Source organism: Panulirus ornatus, chromosome 39, assembly GCF_036320965.1.
Source record: "Panulirus ornatus isolate Po-2019 chromosome 39, ASM3632096v1, whole genome shotgun sequence".
NCBI lineage: Eukaryota > Metazoa > Arthropoda > Malacostraca > Decapoda > Palinuridae > Panulirus > Panulirus ornatus.
Genome location: NC_092262.1, coordinates 5,918,166 through 5,934,071, shown reverse-complemented (window position 1 = coordinate 5,934,071; position 15,906 = coordinate 5,918,166). Strand labels below are relative to the sequence as shown.

At 41.0% G+C, this 15,906-nt stretch overlaps 2 protein-coding genes across 2 annotated transcripts in view; one reads left to right on the top strand and one right to left on the bottom strand.

Annotated features, from left to right (window-relative positions):
• Positions 1 to 15,906, top strand: part of LOC139761062 (organic cation transporter protein-like) — a 78,817-nt gene that overhangs the window by 9,120 nt on the left and 53,791 nt on the right. The window lies entirely within an intron of this gene.
• The window catches only part of LOC139761218 (uncharacterized), a 46,235-nt gene continuing 32,241 nt past the window's right edge, over positions 1,913 to 15,906 (bottom strand). The window contains exons 6-8 of the mRNA XM_071685259.1: positions 9,128 to 11,244; positions 8,977 to 9,013; positions 1,913 to 4,592 (exon numbers count right to left, since the gene is read on the bottom strand). Coding sequence (XP_071541360.1) covers positions 2,265 to 4,592; positions 8,977 to 9,013; positions 9,128 to 11,244 — 4,482 coding nt within the window. The 3' untranslated portion in view covers positions 1,913 to 2,264. The remainder of the gene's footprint in view (positions 4,593 to 8,976; positions 9,014 to 9,127; positions 11,245 to 15,906) is intronic.

The window sequence follows — 15,906 nt, the reverse complement described above, 5'->3', positions numbered from 1 at the left end:
CTCACTTTGCACACCACCTCGACCCAAACACCCTATATCTGCCACTCTGTCATCAGACACATTCAACAAACCTTCAAAATACTCATTCCATCTCCTCACATCACCACTACTTGTTATCACCTCCCCATTTACGCCCTTCACTGAAGTTCCCATTTGCTCCCTTGTCTTACGCACTCTATTTACCTCCTTCCAGAACATCTTTTTATTCTCCCTAAAATTTACTGATAGTCTCTCACCCCAACTCTCATTTGCCCTTTTTTTCACCTCTTGCACCTTTCTCTTGACCTCCTGTCTCTTTCTTTTATACTTCTCCCACTCAATTGCATTTTTTCCCTGCAAAAATCGTCCAAATGTCTCTCTCTTCTCTTTCACTAATACTCTTACTTCTTCATCCCACCACTCACTACCCTTTCTAAACAGCCCACCTCCCACTCTTCTCATGCCACAAGCATCTTTTGCGCAATCCATCATTAATTCCCTAAATACATCCCATTCCTCCCCCACTCCCCTTACTTCCATTGTTCTCACCTTTTTCCATTCTGTACACAGTCTCTCCTGATACTTCCTCACACAGGTCTCCTTCCCAAGCTCACTTACTCTCACCACCTTCTTCACCCCAACATTCACTCTTCTTTTCTGAAAACCCATACTAATCTTCACCTTAGCCTCCACAAGATAATGATAATATATATATATATATATATATATATATATATATATATATATATATATATATATATATATATATATATATATATATTTTTTTTTTTTTTTTATACTATTCGCCATTTCCCGCATTAGCGAGGTAGCGCTAAGAACAGAGGACTGGGCCTTTGAGGGAATATCCTCACCTGGCCCCCTTCTCTGTTCCTTCTTTTGGAAAAAAAAAAAAAAAAAAAAAAAACGAGAGGGGAGGATTTCCAGCCCCCCGCTCCCTTCCCTTTTAGTCGCCTTCTACGACACGTAGGGAATACGTGGGAAGTATTCTTTCTCCCCTATCCCCAGGGATAATATATATATATATATATTATATATATATATATATATATATATATATATATATATATATATATATATATATATATATATATATATATATAATGCCTCTAATTAGGTAAATAAGAATAGAGGAAGTTTTTTTTTCTCTTTAATTATAGTATATACCCGATTTACAATGCAGATCAATTATGAGAAGTGGATAATTGTGAATAAATTAATGATGATAACGGAAGGGTTTCCGGTGGCAAGGTACTGCTAAAAGCTAATCTAATCCTAACAAAATATTTCTTATCTCATAACGTGATATTAATTACATTCGACTCCACCTTATCGTTTTCTATCGTATCTACTTTGCACATCGTAAGACTTGATTCGCTGGCCGCGACATATTGGAACATATCCCTGCCGTCAGCCAACCAAGCAACGAACATATCCCTGCCGTCAGCCAACCAAGCAACGGACATATCCCTGCCGTCAGCCAACCAAGCAACGAACATATCCCTGCCGTCAGCCAACCAAGCAACGAACATATCCCTGCCGTCAGCCAACCAAGCAACGAACATATCCCTGCCGTCAGCCAACCAAGCAACGAACATATCCCTACCGTCAGCCAACCAAGCAACGAACATATCCCTGCCGTCAGCCAACCAAGCAACGAACATATCCCTGCCGTCAGCCAACCAAGCAACGAACATATCCCTGCCGTCAGCCAACCAAGCAACGAACATATCCCTGCCGTCAGCCAACCAAGCAACGAACATATCCCTGCCGTCAGCCAACCAAGCAACGAACATATCCCTACCGTCAGCCAACCAAGCAACGAACATATCCCTGCCGTCAGCCAACCAAGCAACGAACATATATACCTCAAGCTGGCCCGAGTCGGGCTGACAGAGCGAAAAACAGACACTCCGGGATCTATGGAGAAATAACGTCCCTAGACCATTAAAATGGTCGCTGCTCGTGTCACGAAGTCTTCCAGTCAAAGTTTGAGGCACAAATAAGCGCTTGGCATGGCAACCAAAGTCGCGTGCCGTGAAACAGTTGCCTTACATCAAGTCTACCTAAGTCACCGTGGACCCGTTGGCCATCTCGGCCATCTTCAAGGTTTCCCACAAGAAAAGGAGGTTTCTGATCTCTTTAAATGACGCACCACCTTCTGGTACTTTTGTAGACGTTATTGCCACAGCTACACACACACACACACACACATCACGAAAAGCGTTAATGTGTCTGCATTGGATCCCACATTGGTGCGCGTTCCGTTAATGGAAGCCCTCTGGCCCACTCTTCAAACCATCGTCTTTCAGATGGGTTTCAGGCCGTCGGCGTACTTCCCGTTCAACATGGGTTGACTGATTGGTCTGCGTCATCGTACGGAAGTCGAGAACGTAAGTGTAGCTTGCATTTTTGAAGGTTAAAGGAATGTTTTGACTCTTAAGGAAGTGCTTTTCAATATCATCTGAGGTGACAGGGCTTACTAGCTTTGCTTCACCAGCTGTGTCGACTTGGCCATACTCAACCCATTTCTTGTTTCTGTCCATGAAGAACCAGTGGTAGATGCTCGCTGCAGTTCTCTGTCCAGCAACGAACTCTGTACACAGTCTGCGTAAGTACAGGATTTTAGAAAAGTCAGGATTCCTCAGAACCATAGCTCCGAAATTAGCATGCCAAGTGTCACGACCAAGAAGAGTTACAAGAGGCTGTATAGAGGAATGAAGCTTTGCAGGATCGAGGCGTGGGATGACAACCCCATCTTCAGCTGGGTTGCAGAAGGCACGCTCCAGTTGGTTGACCTGGCGAGGTGGTAAATTGAGCCAGCTGTTGCCCTGTTCACTGACTTGCCAGTGGAAATGCTCTACTGCGTGAAGTCTCTGGCATCCACTTTCCTCATACTTGCACAAACTCTCAACGGAATAGAAGCATATTTCATTTATCTTTGTGTCTCCAGACAGATAGTGAGACCAGACTGTCCCATAATTTTCATTCTTACTTACTGAAGCAGCCTTCTTACTGGCCAAATGTTTATGATTCATTTTACTACTTTCTCGAGACTTAATATTACTTCTAGTTCTCCCTGTGGATGGATGTTTCTTCTTCCTTTCCAATGGGTTTGTGATCTTGCTGTCATCTGATAAATGTTTACTGTTCATGCCCAAGCTTCCTCTTTTAAATACTTTCACGTCTGATGTATCAAATGTAGACTCTGGTGCAAGCCAAGAAATTACACCATTATCATCTCCGCTGTTCGTGTTTACAACTTTTGCATCCTGCTGTTGGCCAGCGGTAGATGGCGCCTGTGGTAATGGTGGCCTTGGAACTTTTCGTCTTGCTTGGCTTCTCTCATCTTGTGGAGCCAGAGTTTCTGATGGCGCTGGTTGTTCACTGATTTTGGGATCTTGTGACAATGTTGGTGTAGCTTCTGCTTGGTTTGCTGGGCCTCCACTACCTAAAGAAGGGTAAGCAGCTAACACAGATATGGCTACGTCCTGTGGGGTTTCATTTGTTGATAACCCATGAGCCATCAACAGCTCACGACAGCCAGCTGTCAGTAGGTTGTGGTTTAGCTGACATTTTGGACGACTACACCTCGTTAGTCCACTGGAAATACCACGACAAACATGCAGAGAACCACACTCGCTTTTACTACACCCCTTCCCATTGTAGTCGTAGCAGACATCCAACTTACCTATAGGTTCTGGAGCTTTCATTAAACCTCTCACCAGATACTTAAGTGACTGAGGTGGTAAACGTTCCAGGTAGAAGTTCCCCAACCTAATTCTATTGTGATCTGTGTACCACCTATGTCCCAGCGTACAGTCACCTGTGTGGCAAACACCTCTGACGTACATGTGACATATGTGTAGCTCTTTACACACTGTAGGATCCTGGCAACCTTGGTTACCTACGTGTGCTTGGCAAATACTGATTTTGGGACGTAGCTCGACCACCTCTCCATTTAGACGGAGGACATCCCCATTCGCTACCACAGCTTCTTGCACTGCAGATGGCCACATGTTCTCCCATTCAAAGAGCTGCAGAAGAGTGGCTTTAAAATCAGGGCACTCTGCCAAAGCTTCTACTAGCAGCCATGGTTTGATGTAGTACGGCTGCAAGCCACGACCATCTCGTAGAGAATGCGTGTCGACCCTTATATCGCTGAATCTGTGTGGCTGTCGCCTACTGCCTCTATTTTCTCCACTCATTGAGAAATTTGAATGATCATTACCATGATAAGTGCCATATGGGTGCGCCGGAAATGCTGGCAAGTTCATGTCACACCATCTGTTTGTTTTCTCTTGACTGTCTCTGATATCTCCTGTTGGGGAATACGTCTCATATCTGTTATCCCAATACCTCCATGCCTGTTGCCTGGTTCTTGTGTCATATCCTCTTCCTGTTGAATGTGTGCGACTTCTATTGTGTGTTCTGCACGTATCGTCCCAAGACTTGTTCAAGTTACTGGCAGAATCATTGAACCTTTCTGTTAGTGATTCCTGGCTGGGATCAAGTCGAACTTGCTGTACGTAACCTTCAGATCTATGGGTGTTACTTTGACCTAGGTTCTGTCCTCTGTAAGTTCTGATGTGCCCCTGAGAAAAAAAACACTCGTAAGAATCACTACAGATAAGCTGTTCCCTCCTTCTACCCTACCACAACATTCCCCTCTAAATGCAAACGAAGTATTCCATTAATTTTGGAAAGCACCTGAGGTGGATGAGTATGTGGTGAGGGGAGGTGTGGATAGGTGTTATGCTGTGTTGGTTATGTGGTGAGGGGGGGGGGAGCTACATAGGTGTTATGTTGTGTGAAATAGTGCATGGTTGTGTTGCTGTGAACTGAATGTCAAAGAGCCATGTCAATGCCTGTGATGTGATGTACAAATTTTCTGTGTCTTTCTCCCTGGGGATAGGGGAGAAACAAATACTTCCCACGTATTCCCTGTGTGTCGTAGAAGGCGACTAAAAGGGGAGGGAGTGGGGGGGCTGGAAATCCATCCCTCCATTTTTAACTTTTCCAAAATAAGGAACAGAGAAGGGAGCCAAGTGAGGATTTTCCCTCTAAGGCTCAGTCCTCTGTTCTTGATGCTACCTCACTAACAAAGGAAATGGCAATTATATATATATATATATATATATATATATATATATATATATATATATATATATACACACACAAACACACATTTTTCAACGCTCCCAGAACTTTTGCCTGAACATGCAGGAGGGTGAAAAGCGTGCAAGGAATAGAGTAAATTGGAACGATGTGGTATACCGGGGTCGACGTGCTGTCAGTGGATTGAAACAGGGCATGTGAAGCGTCTGGGGTAAACCATGGAAAGTTTTGTGGGGCCTGGATGTGGAAAGGGAGCTGTGGTTTCGGTGCATTATTACATGACAGCTAGAGACTGAGTGTGAACGAATGTGGTCTTTGTTGTCTTTTCCTAGCGCTACATCGCGCACATGCGGGGGGAGGGGGTTTTCATTTCATGTGTGGCGGGGTGGCGACGTGAATGAATAAGGGCAGACAGTATGAATTATGTACATGAATATGTCTCTGTGTGTATATATATATATATATATATATATATATATATATATATATATATATATATTATTTTATTTTTTATTATACTTTGTCGCTGTCTCCCGCGTTTGCGAGGTAGCGCAAGGAAACAGACGAAAGAAATGGCCCAACCCCCCCCCATACACATGTATATACATACGTCCACACACGCAAATATACATACCTACACAGCCTTCCACGGTTTACCCCAGACGCTTTTATACTATTCGCCATTTCCCGCATTAGCGAGGTAGCGTTCAGAAAAGAGGACTGGGCTTTGAGGGAATATCCTCACCCAGCCCCCTTCTCTGTTCTTTCTTTTGGAAAAAAAAAAAATGAGAGGGGAGGATTTCCAGCCCCCCGCTCCCTTCCCTTTTAGTCGCCTTCTACGACACGCAGGGAATACGTGGGAAGTATTCTTAATCCCCTATCCCCAGGGATATATATATATATATATATATATATATATATATATATATATATATATATATATATATATATATATATATATATATACTATTTATTACATTTAGTCGCTGCCTCCCATGTTAGCGAGGTAACGCAAGGAAACAGATGAAAGAATGGCCCAACCCACCCGCATACACATGTATATACATAAACTTCCACACACGCACATATACATACCTATACATCTCAGCATATACATACATATACATACACATACATACACATGTACATATTCATACTTGATGCCTTCATCCATTCCCGTCACCACCCCGCCACACATGAAATTGCACTACCCTCTCCCTGCACATGCACGAGGTAGCGCTAGGAAAAACAACAAAAGCCACATTCGTTCATACTCAGTCTCTAGCTGTTATGTATAATGCATCGAAACCACAGCTCCCTTTCCACATCCACGCCCAACAAAACTTTCCATGGTTTACCCCAGACGCTTCACATGCTCTGGTTCAATCCATTGACAGCACGTCGACCCCGGTATACCGCATCGTTCCAATTCACTTTATTCTTGCACGCCTTTCACCCTCCTGTATGTTCAGGCCCAGATCGCTCAAAATCTTTTTCACTACATCCTTCCATCTCCAATTTGGTCTCCCACTTCTCGTTCCCACTACCTCTGACACATATATCCTCTTCGTCAATCTTCCCTCACTCATTTTCTCCGTGTGACCAATCCCTTTCAATGCACCCTCTTCATCTCTCTCAACCACACTCTTTTTATTACCTCACATCTCTCTTACCCTTTCATTACTTACTCGATCAAACCACCTCACACTACATATTGTCCTCAAACATTTCATTTCCAACACAACCACCCTTCTCCGCACAATCCTATCTACAGCCCACGCCTCACAACCATATAATATTGTTGGAACCACTATTCCTTCAAACATACCCATTTTTGCTCTCCGAGATAACGTTCTCGACATCACCACATTCCTCAACACTTCCAGAACCTTTGCTTCCTCCCCAACCCAGTGAATCACCTCTGCTTCCATGTTTCCATCCGCAGCTAAATCCACTCCCACATATCTAAAATGGTTCACTTCCTCCATTTTTCCTCCATTCAAACTTACTTCCCAATTAACTTGGCCCTCAACCCTACTGAACCTAATAACTTCCCAATTAACTTGTCACTCAACCCTACTGAACCTAATAACCTTGCTCTTATTGATATTTACTCTCAACTTTCTTCTTTCACACACTTTACCAAACTCAGTCACCAATACTTAGAAAATACTTAAAAAAGCAGATGGATTTCTATGTAGCATTTATGGATCTGGACAAGGCATATGATAGGGTGGATAGAGATACTTTGTGGAAGGTTATAAGAGTATATGGTGTGGGAGGTATGTTGCTAGGAGCAGTGAAAAGTTTTTATCAAGAATGTAAAGCATGTGTATGAGTAGGAGGAGAGGAAAGTGGTTAGTTCCCAATGAATGTCAGGTAGTTTAATTTGTTTATGGATGGGGTGGATAGGGAGGTGAATGCAAGAGTTTTGGAGAGAGGGGCAAGTATGCAGTCTGTTGTGGATGAAAAGGATTGGGAAATGAGTCAGTTGTTCGCTCGCTGATGATACAGCACTGGTGGCTGATTCAGGTGAGAAACTGTAGAATATTATACATGACAGGTAGAGACTGAGTAAGAAGGAATGTGGCCTTTGTTGTCTTTTCCTAGTGCTATCTCGCGCACATGCGGGGGGAGGAAGTTGTCATTTCATGTGTGGCGGGGTGGCGACAGGAATGAATAAGGGCAGACAGTATGAATTATGTACATGTGTATATATGTGTGTGTATATATATGTATACGTTAAGATGTATAGGTATGTACATGTGCATGTGTGGACATGTATGTATATATATGTGTATGTGGGTGGGTTGGGCCATTCTTTCGTCTGTTTCCTTGCGCTACCTCACAAACGCGGGAGGCAACGACAAAGTATAATAAAAAAAAAATTTATATGTATAAAAGTACCCTTTCTCTTGAGGGTAATCTGCACCTTCGAGGCTCTGCTATTTCCAGTATCAAGAAAATGATGGACTTCTTATATATATGTGGTATATACACTAAAGCCATCATTTCATTCTTTCTCTCTCACAAAAAATTGTAGTATTGTAGTATTGGGAACAGAACATCAATTTCACTTATACATATCCAGTCTCTGTGTGTCACTTACTATATACTAAAACCAACATCTGCATAGGTTAATGACAGTGTATTAGAGTACTTTCATTTCATTCTATTAGCACATGGTTCACCCAGAATACAAATATTTATGAGAAATGGATTACATTCATTTCCTTGTAAAGATAACGAAGGATGAATCTAGTACTTCACGTTAGTCCTCAATATACTTTGACTGTAATTGATAATCTTTCCAATATTCCATGAGAATTTAATACCTATAAAACTCATGAAGTTATGTAAATTGAAAAACTATAACGATTATTTCAGAATCTATGTTTTTAGTTTTCACTAAACAATCTTCAGAGACTAGATTCTCTTTAGATATGAAATTCACTTCAGTCTAACAATAATGCCAGGGTATATACCTGTCTGTCATACATGACAGTTAGACAACCAACACCACCATTTCTGTCAAATGGTACACCTATGGCTTTGTTAGTAGGTGGCTAAGACAAAGCAGAATTGCCCTATGTGAATGACCAGATTGTCTTATGAACATCACAAATATTCTAAGCAAAAAGTTTGGAATGAAAAGTTGCGGCATCTGTAGATAATGAAATTCACTTCGGTGTAAGAATAAGCCCAGAGTATATACATGTCTGTCATCAGAAACGCTACCACTAGTTCCATGAATCCTTGGGAGTTCTCACTATATGTAATGAAAGATTCACATTACTTCAATCTTTCTAGGTCACAACTGACAGCTTTCATCACTATAAACTAATTCTGTAAAGTTCTCACATGGAAAAAGGACTCTGAACTCTTACTATCTTGATCACTGTATATGAAATACATATGTTTACGAGACCTACAACAGTATTGCTGCAATTGTCATAGGATGCTAAGGTTTTCCTGACTGTATTAGGTCCCATGAGATAGTATACAGTATTACTAGGTTCTGTTAAGAGAAGCTCTCTGACCACTTCTGTGATTCCCATCTATAAAGTGAGGTTTTGGCCGTCGGCGTACCTCACGTTTAACGTTGGTGGATTGATTGGTCTGAGTCATCGTATGGAAGTTCAGAACATAAGTGTAACTTGCATTTTTGAAGGTTAAAGGAGTTTCCTGACTTTTGAGGAAGTGCTTTTCAATATCATCTGAGGTGACAGGGCTTACTAGCTTTGCTTCACCAGCTGTGTCCACTTTGCCATACTCTACCCACTTCTTGTTTCTGTCCATGAAGAACCAGTGGTAGATGCTCGCTGCAATTTTCTGTCCAGCAATGAACTCTGTACACAGTCTACGTAAGTACAGGATTTTAGAAAAGTCAGGATTCCTCAGAACCATAGCTCCGAAATTAGCATGCCAAGTGTCATGACCAAGAAGAGTTACAAGAGGCTGTATAGAGGAATGAAGCTTTGCAGGATCGAGGCGTGGGATGACAACCCCATCTTCAGCTGGGTTGCAGAAGGCTCGCTCCAGTTGGTTTACCTGGTGAGGTCGTAAATTGAGCCAACTTTTACCCTGTTCACTGATCTGCCAATGGAAATGTCGTGTAGCGTGGAGTCTCTGGCATCCATTATTCTCGGAGTTGCAAGTACTCTCAACTGAATAGAAGCAAATCTCATCAATCTCAGCGTCTCCATAGAGATAATGTGACCGCACGGTCCGGTATTTTCCATTCTTTGCTGCTGATGTAGCTTGGCTACTGGATGAATGTTTAAGATCCATCTTACCCCTTCTTGCACACTCATCACTTTTAACATTTCCTCTAGATACACTTCCACTTCTTGATGGATTAGTGTTCCATCTGTTGTCTCTACCTCCTGCATCCTGCTGTTGGTCCAAGATGATAGTAGTTTTCCAATCCTGGCTACTATTAGATGCTGCCTGGGTTGTTAACATTCCTACTTGTTTTGCTGGGCCTCCATTATCTAAAGAAGGGAAAGCAGCCAACAAAGTCTTCGTTACATCTCGCTGGGTTTCGTTAGTGGAAAACCCACAACCCCTTATTCTCTCACAACAGTCAGGTGTTAGTAAGTTATGGTTAAGGTTACATCTTGGGATAGCACACTTAATCAGCTGGAAAACACTCTGACATACATGAAGATCACTACAATATGCCTTACTACATCCCCTTCTGTTATAGTCATAGCACACATTCAACTGTCCTGTAAATCCATTACCTTTCATGGATCTTGTCATTAGATATCTAAGTGATTGAGCAGGTAAACCCTCTAGACAGAAGTGTTTGAGAACAGTTTTATTGTGATTTGTGTACCATCTGTGTCCAAAAACACAGTTGCTTTCCTGACAATAACTTGTCACATACAAGTTACATATGTGGAGCTCATTACATTGTGAGGGGTTGAAGCAACCTTGGGGTCCTGAATGTGCTTGGCAAATACTGATTTTGGGATGAAGCTTTACCATCTCTCCATTTACATGGAAGACATCTTCATTTGCTATTGCAACTTGTCTCACTGCCGATGGCTGCATTTCCTTCCATTCTAAAAGCTGTAGAAGAGAGGCTTTAAAATCAGGGCACTCGGCTAAAGCTTCTGCTAACAGGCATGGTTTGATACCATTATACTGCATGCTTTTGACACCTTGTGGAGAATGCTCCTCGTAACTGATATGACTCTGTCTGTGTGGCTGTTGAAAAATTATTCTGTTTTGTTCCCTTCTTGGTGAAATGAAAGAACTTCTATTGTCCCTCTTCTTTGGATGCCCCTGAAAGGTTGCTAAGTCCCTGGCACCGTATCTATTACTTTTCTCTTGACTGTGAGAGATATCTCTAGGAGAATACGTCTCATTCCTGTTATACCTATGCCTCTGCGGGTGTTGCCAAGCTCCTCCATCATGACCTCTCCTTGAAAACCTGATGTAATTTTCATCCTGTCTTCTCCAAGTATATTTCTGACGCTCATTCAAGTTAGAAGGAATATTATCAACACTTTCTTTCCATGGTTCCAGGGCCTGACGAGATCCATATTGCTGGATGTAACCCTCTAATCTGTATGCATCGCTCTGATCAAAGCCATGTCCTCTGTAAGTTAAGCTGTGCTCCTGGGAAAGAAAAATACTTATGAATGAGGATGTAAATAAACTCTTCCCCATCTACCTACCATTAATATTCCCATCTATACATGCATATGAAGAGGACTAAATGTGCAATCTCTTGTAGCAGGGACCCCACTCATGCTCATCATCTAGACAACAATAACGATTTTCAAAACAAAAGGGTTGCAAATTCTGAACTTAATTCTTTTGGTTATGAGTGGAAGTATGACATCAGGAATTTCAGAATGAAGTAAGAGATTAAAATACTCTTGCTTCATTCTGAGTGTCTTAACCACAATATTCCCTCTCACGTATCATGAATCCAGTCTTTTGGTTATCTCTGGTAAACAGAGATAATTATAAAAGAAAATGTAGAGGGTTTTCTTCCATACGCAACTTAAATATCTTTCTGCCAAAACTCATAAATATCAGTTAGAGGATGCGGTTACCAAATCAGTTTCATCAACACTGGTTGAAATAAACTGGATTTTAGAATTTTTTTTTGCAACCTCTGATTTCTTATTATTAAATATGTTCATCACAAATTTGCCATTGGTATTATGTGGGTATGTAAAGAAGCAACACTGCCGAAACTTAATAAAGACTTGCTGTAATATGACAAGAAATGGCCAAAACCCTAAAATAATGCTGTTCTGTGACCTGTTTCAATCCTGGGGAATACCAAAAATGGTCATCTAATATACATGTTGAGTGTATAAAAAGAAAAAGCATTTCTATGCCATAATGAAAGAGCACTGGATGAAATTTGCCATACGTACAGGGATAGAAACCGTCTTTTTATGAATTCTGACCCCTACTTTATAACTGAAATGGTTCAAATCAAATTTAATGTGTGCAATATAAGGGAATTTTAAAGAGTTATCTTAATGCAATGTTTCATCTCATCTGAGCACACCTGACAATAGCACAAAATACATTTCTGGGTTATCTGACCTCAGAAAAATAAAGTCTGCATGTACTGAAATAAGCTACTCGCATAACAGAGTTTCAAATCAATCAGCCCCAAAATGAAAGAATATCACAAAACTTTGATTGCAAGGAAGAAAAAGCTAATAGCATGTCTCCCTCCAGAAAAAGGTGCCAAAAACCCCGTACGGAGCAATCTGTGAGGCCGAAGACAAAATATATTTTCCATTATACTTTAAAGAAAAGTATAGCTAACACTTTTTCATTTTGTTTTTAAACAAAGTATAAAAAACACCTCAGACATAAAATTTGGTTAGTATATGTAAGATGACAACAAACACACACTCAACCAGGATAACCTGGGTTGTGAGTATATGCGTGTGAAAGAGAGACTGTTGGATGTTAATGTGCTGAGAGGGGCAACTGGAGGAATGTCTGATCATTATCTTGTGGAGGCGAAGGTGATGATTTGTAGAGGTTTTCAGAAAAGAAGAGTGAATGTTCGAGTGAAAAGAGTGGTGAGAGAAAGTGAGCTTGGAAAGGAGACTTATTTGAGGAAGTACCAGGAGAGATTGAGTGCAGAATGGCAAAAGGTGAGTGCAAATGATGTAAGGGAAGTGGGGGAGGAATGGGTTGTATCTAGGGAAGCAGTGATGGCTTGTGCAAAAGATGCTTGTGGCATGCGAAAGGTGGGAGGTGGGCAGATTAGAAAGGGTAGTGAGTGGTGGGATGAAGAAGTAAGATTGTTAATGAAAGAGAAGCGAGAAGCGTTTGGACGATTTTTGCAGGTAAGTAGTGCAAATGACTGGGAGATGTATAAAAGAAAGCGGAAGGAGATGGGGTGAAAGAGTATCATTAAATTTTAGGGAGAATAAAAAGATGTTTTGGAAGGAGGTAAATAAAGTGCATAAGACAAGAGAACAAATGGGAACATCAGTGAAGGGGGCTAATAACAAGGTAATAACAATTAGCGGTGAAGTGAAAAGATGGAGTGAGTATTTTGAAGGTTTGTTGAATGTTTGATGATAGAGTGGCAAATATAGTGTTTTGGTTGAGGTGGTGTGTGAAGTGACAGGGTCAGGGAGAATTGTTTGGTAAACAGAGAAGAGGTAGAGAAAACTTTGCAGAAGATGAAAGCCGGCAAGGCGGCGGGTTTGGATGGTATTGCAGTGAAATTTATAAAAATAAAAAAGGGGTGACTGTGTTGTTGATTGGCTGGTAAGGATATTCAATGTATGTGTGGTTCATGGTGAAGTGCCTGTGGATTGGTGGAATGCATTCATAGTGCCATTGTACAAAGGCAAATGCGATAAAGGTGAATGTTCAAATTACAGAGGTATAAGTTTGTTGAGTATTTCTGCGAAATTATAGGGAAGGTATTGATTGAGAGGGTAGTAAAGGCATGTACAGAGCATCAGATTGGGGAAGAGCAGTGTGGTTTCAGAAGTGGTAGAGGATGTGTGGATAAGGTATTTGTTTTGAAGAATGTATGTGAGAAATACTTAGAAAACAGATGGATTTGTATGTAGCATTTATGGATCTGGAGAAGGCATATGATAGGGTTGATAGAGATGCTTTGTGGAAGGTAGTAAGAGTATATGGTGTGGGAGGTAAGTTGCTAGAAGCAGTGAAAAGTTTTTACCAAGGATGTAAGGCATGTGTATGAGTAGGAAGAGAGGAAAGTGATTGGTTCCTAGTGAATGTAGGTTTGCGGCAGGGGTGTGTGATGTCTCCATGGTTGTTTAATTTGTATATGGTTGGGGTAGTTAAGGAGGTGAATGCAAGAGTTTTGGAGAGAGGAGCAAGTATGCAGTCTGTTGTGGATGAGAGGGCTTAGGAAGTGAGTCAGCTGTTGTTCACTGATGATACAGCACTGGTGGCTGGTTCGGGTGAGAAACTGTAGAAGTTGGTGACTGGCTTTGGTAAAGTGTGTGAAAGAAGAAATCTGAGTGTAAATGTGAATAAGAGTAAGAGTATTAAGTACAGTAGGGTTGAGGGACAAGTTAATTGGGAGGTAAGTTTGAATGGAGAAAAACCGGAGAAAGTAAAGTGTTTTAGATATCTGGGAGTGGATTTAGCAGCGGATGGAACCATGGAAGCACAAGTGAGTCACAGGGTTGGGGAGGGGGCGAAGGTTCTGGGAAGCGTTGAAGAATGTGTGGAAGGCAAGAGTGTTACTTTGGAGAGCAAAATTGGGTATGTTGGAAGGAATAGTGGTTCCAACAATGTTACATGGTTGTGAGGCATGGGCTATTGATAGGTTTGTGCAGAGGAGGGTGGATGAGTTGGAAATGAAATGTTTGAGGTCAACATGTGGTATGAGGTGTTTTGATCGAATAAGTAATGAAAGGGTAAGAGAGATGTGTGGTAATATAAAGGGAGTGGTTGAGAGAGCAGATGAGAGTGTGTTGAAATGGTTTGGGCACATGGAGAGAATGAGTGAGGAAAGATTGACAAAGAGGATATATGTGTCAGAGGTAGAGGGAACCAGAAGTGGAAGACCAAATTTTGAGTGATCAGGGCCTGAACATACAGGAGGGTGAGAGGCGTGCAAGGAATAGCGTGAACTGGAATGATGTGGTATAATGGGGTCAACATGCTGTCAATTAACTGAACCAGGGCATGTGAAGTGTCTGGGGTTAACCATGGAAAGTTTTGTGGGGCCTGGATGTGGAAAAGGAGCTGTGGTTTCAGTGCATTACATATGACAACTAGAGACTGAGTGTGAATGAATGAGGCCTTTTTTGTCTTTTCCTAGTGCTACCTTGTGGTGGGGGGGGATGCTATCTTATGTGTGACAGGGTGGCAATGGGAATTTATGAAGGCAGCAAGTATGAATATGTACTTATATATATATATATATATATATATATATATATATATATATATATATATATATATATATATGTCTGGAAAGGATCACAATTCATAGGAATATATGTGTCTGTGTAAATATATGTATGTATGTATACAGTGAAATGTATAGGTATCTATATGTGCATGTGTGGGTGTCTATGCATATACATAAGTACATGGGTGGGTTGGGCCAATGTTTTGTCTTTTTCCCTGTGCTACCTTGCTAACGTGGGAGACAGCGATTAAGTACAAGAATAATAATAACAACAATAATAATTATAATAATGATAATAACAACAACAATAATAATAATAATAATAATAATAATAATAATAATAATAATAATAATAATAACATAAACATGAGGTTAAGCTACATCTCTCCCCATAACAGAGACATGTTTGTAACACACTTGAAGGATGCAAAGACAGAGCAGCCTGAGGCAATAACAGGAAATGGTGCAAGAGACATATTAAAAAAGATGTTGAGCAATATTTCATACAGTATCTGAAAGGATGAATAGAATAAGCTAAGTGACGAAAGTGTAAATGCGGAAACTATTATTAAAAAGTATAGAGAGCTGAATGACTGTAAAAGAAGTTCAAGAGATGGGGCCCCAAGAGTATAGACTCCTTTTCATGAAGAACAAATGCTGCACAAAATTACATTCACACGTAAGTTCATTAGGAGAAACTCTCTGTTGAAGAGCAATTACTCTGGCAATAGGATTCAAATAGAAAAGTTACACTGGATAATGTCAAGATATGTGAGAAGCTAAGAGATAAATGAGATGTTCAAAAGTGTTTTCACTGCAAAAGACACTACAGTCCCAACAACAGTGAAAGAATTGGAGAGAGAGAGAGAGGTCCTGGGAAGCATGGAAAC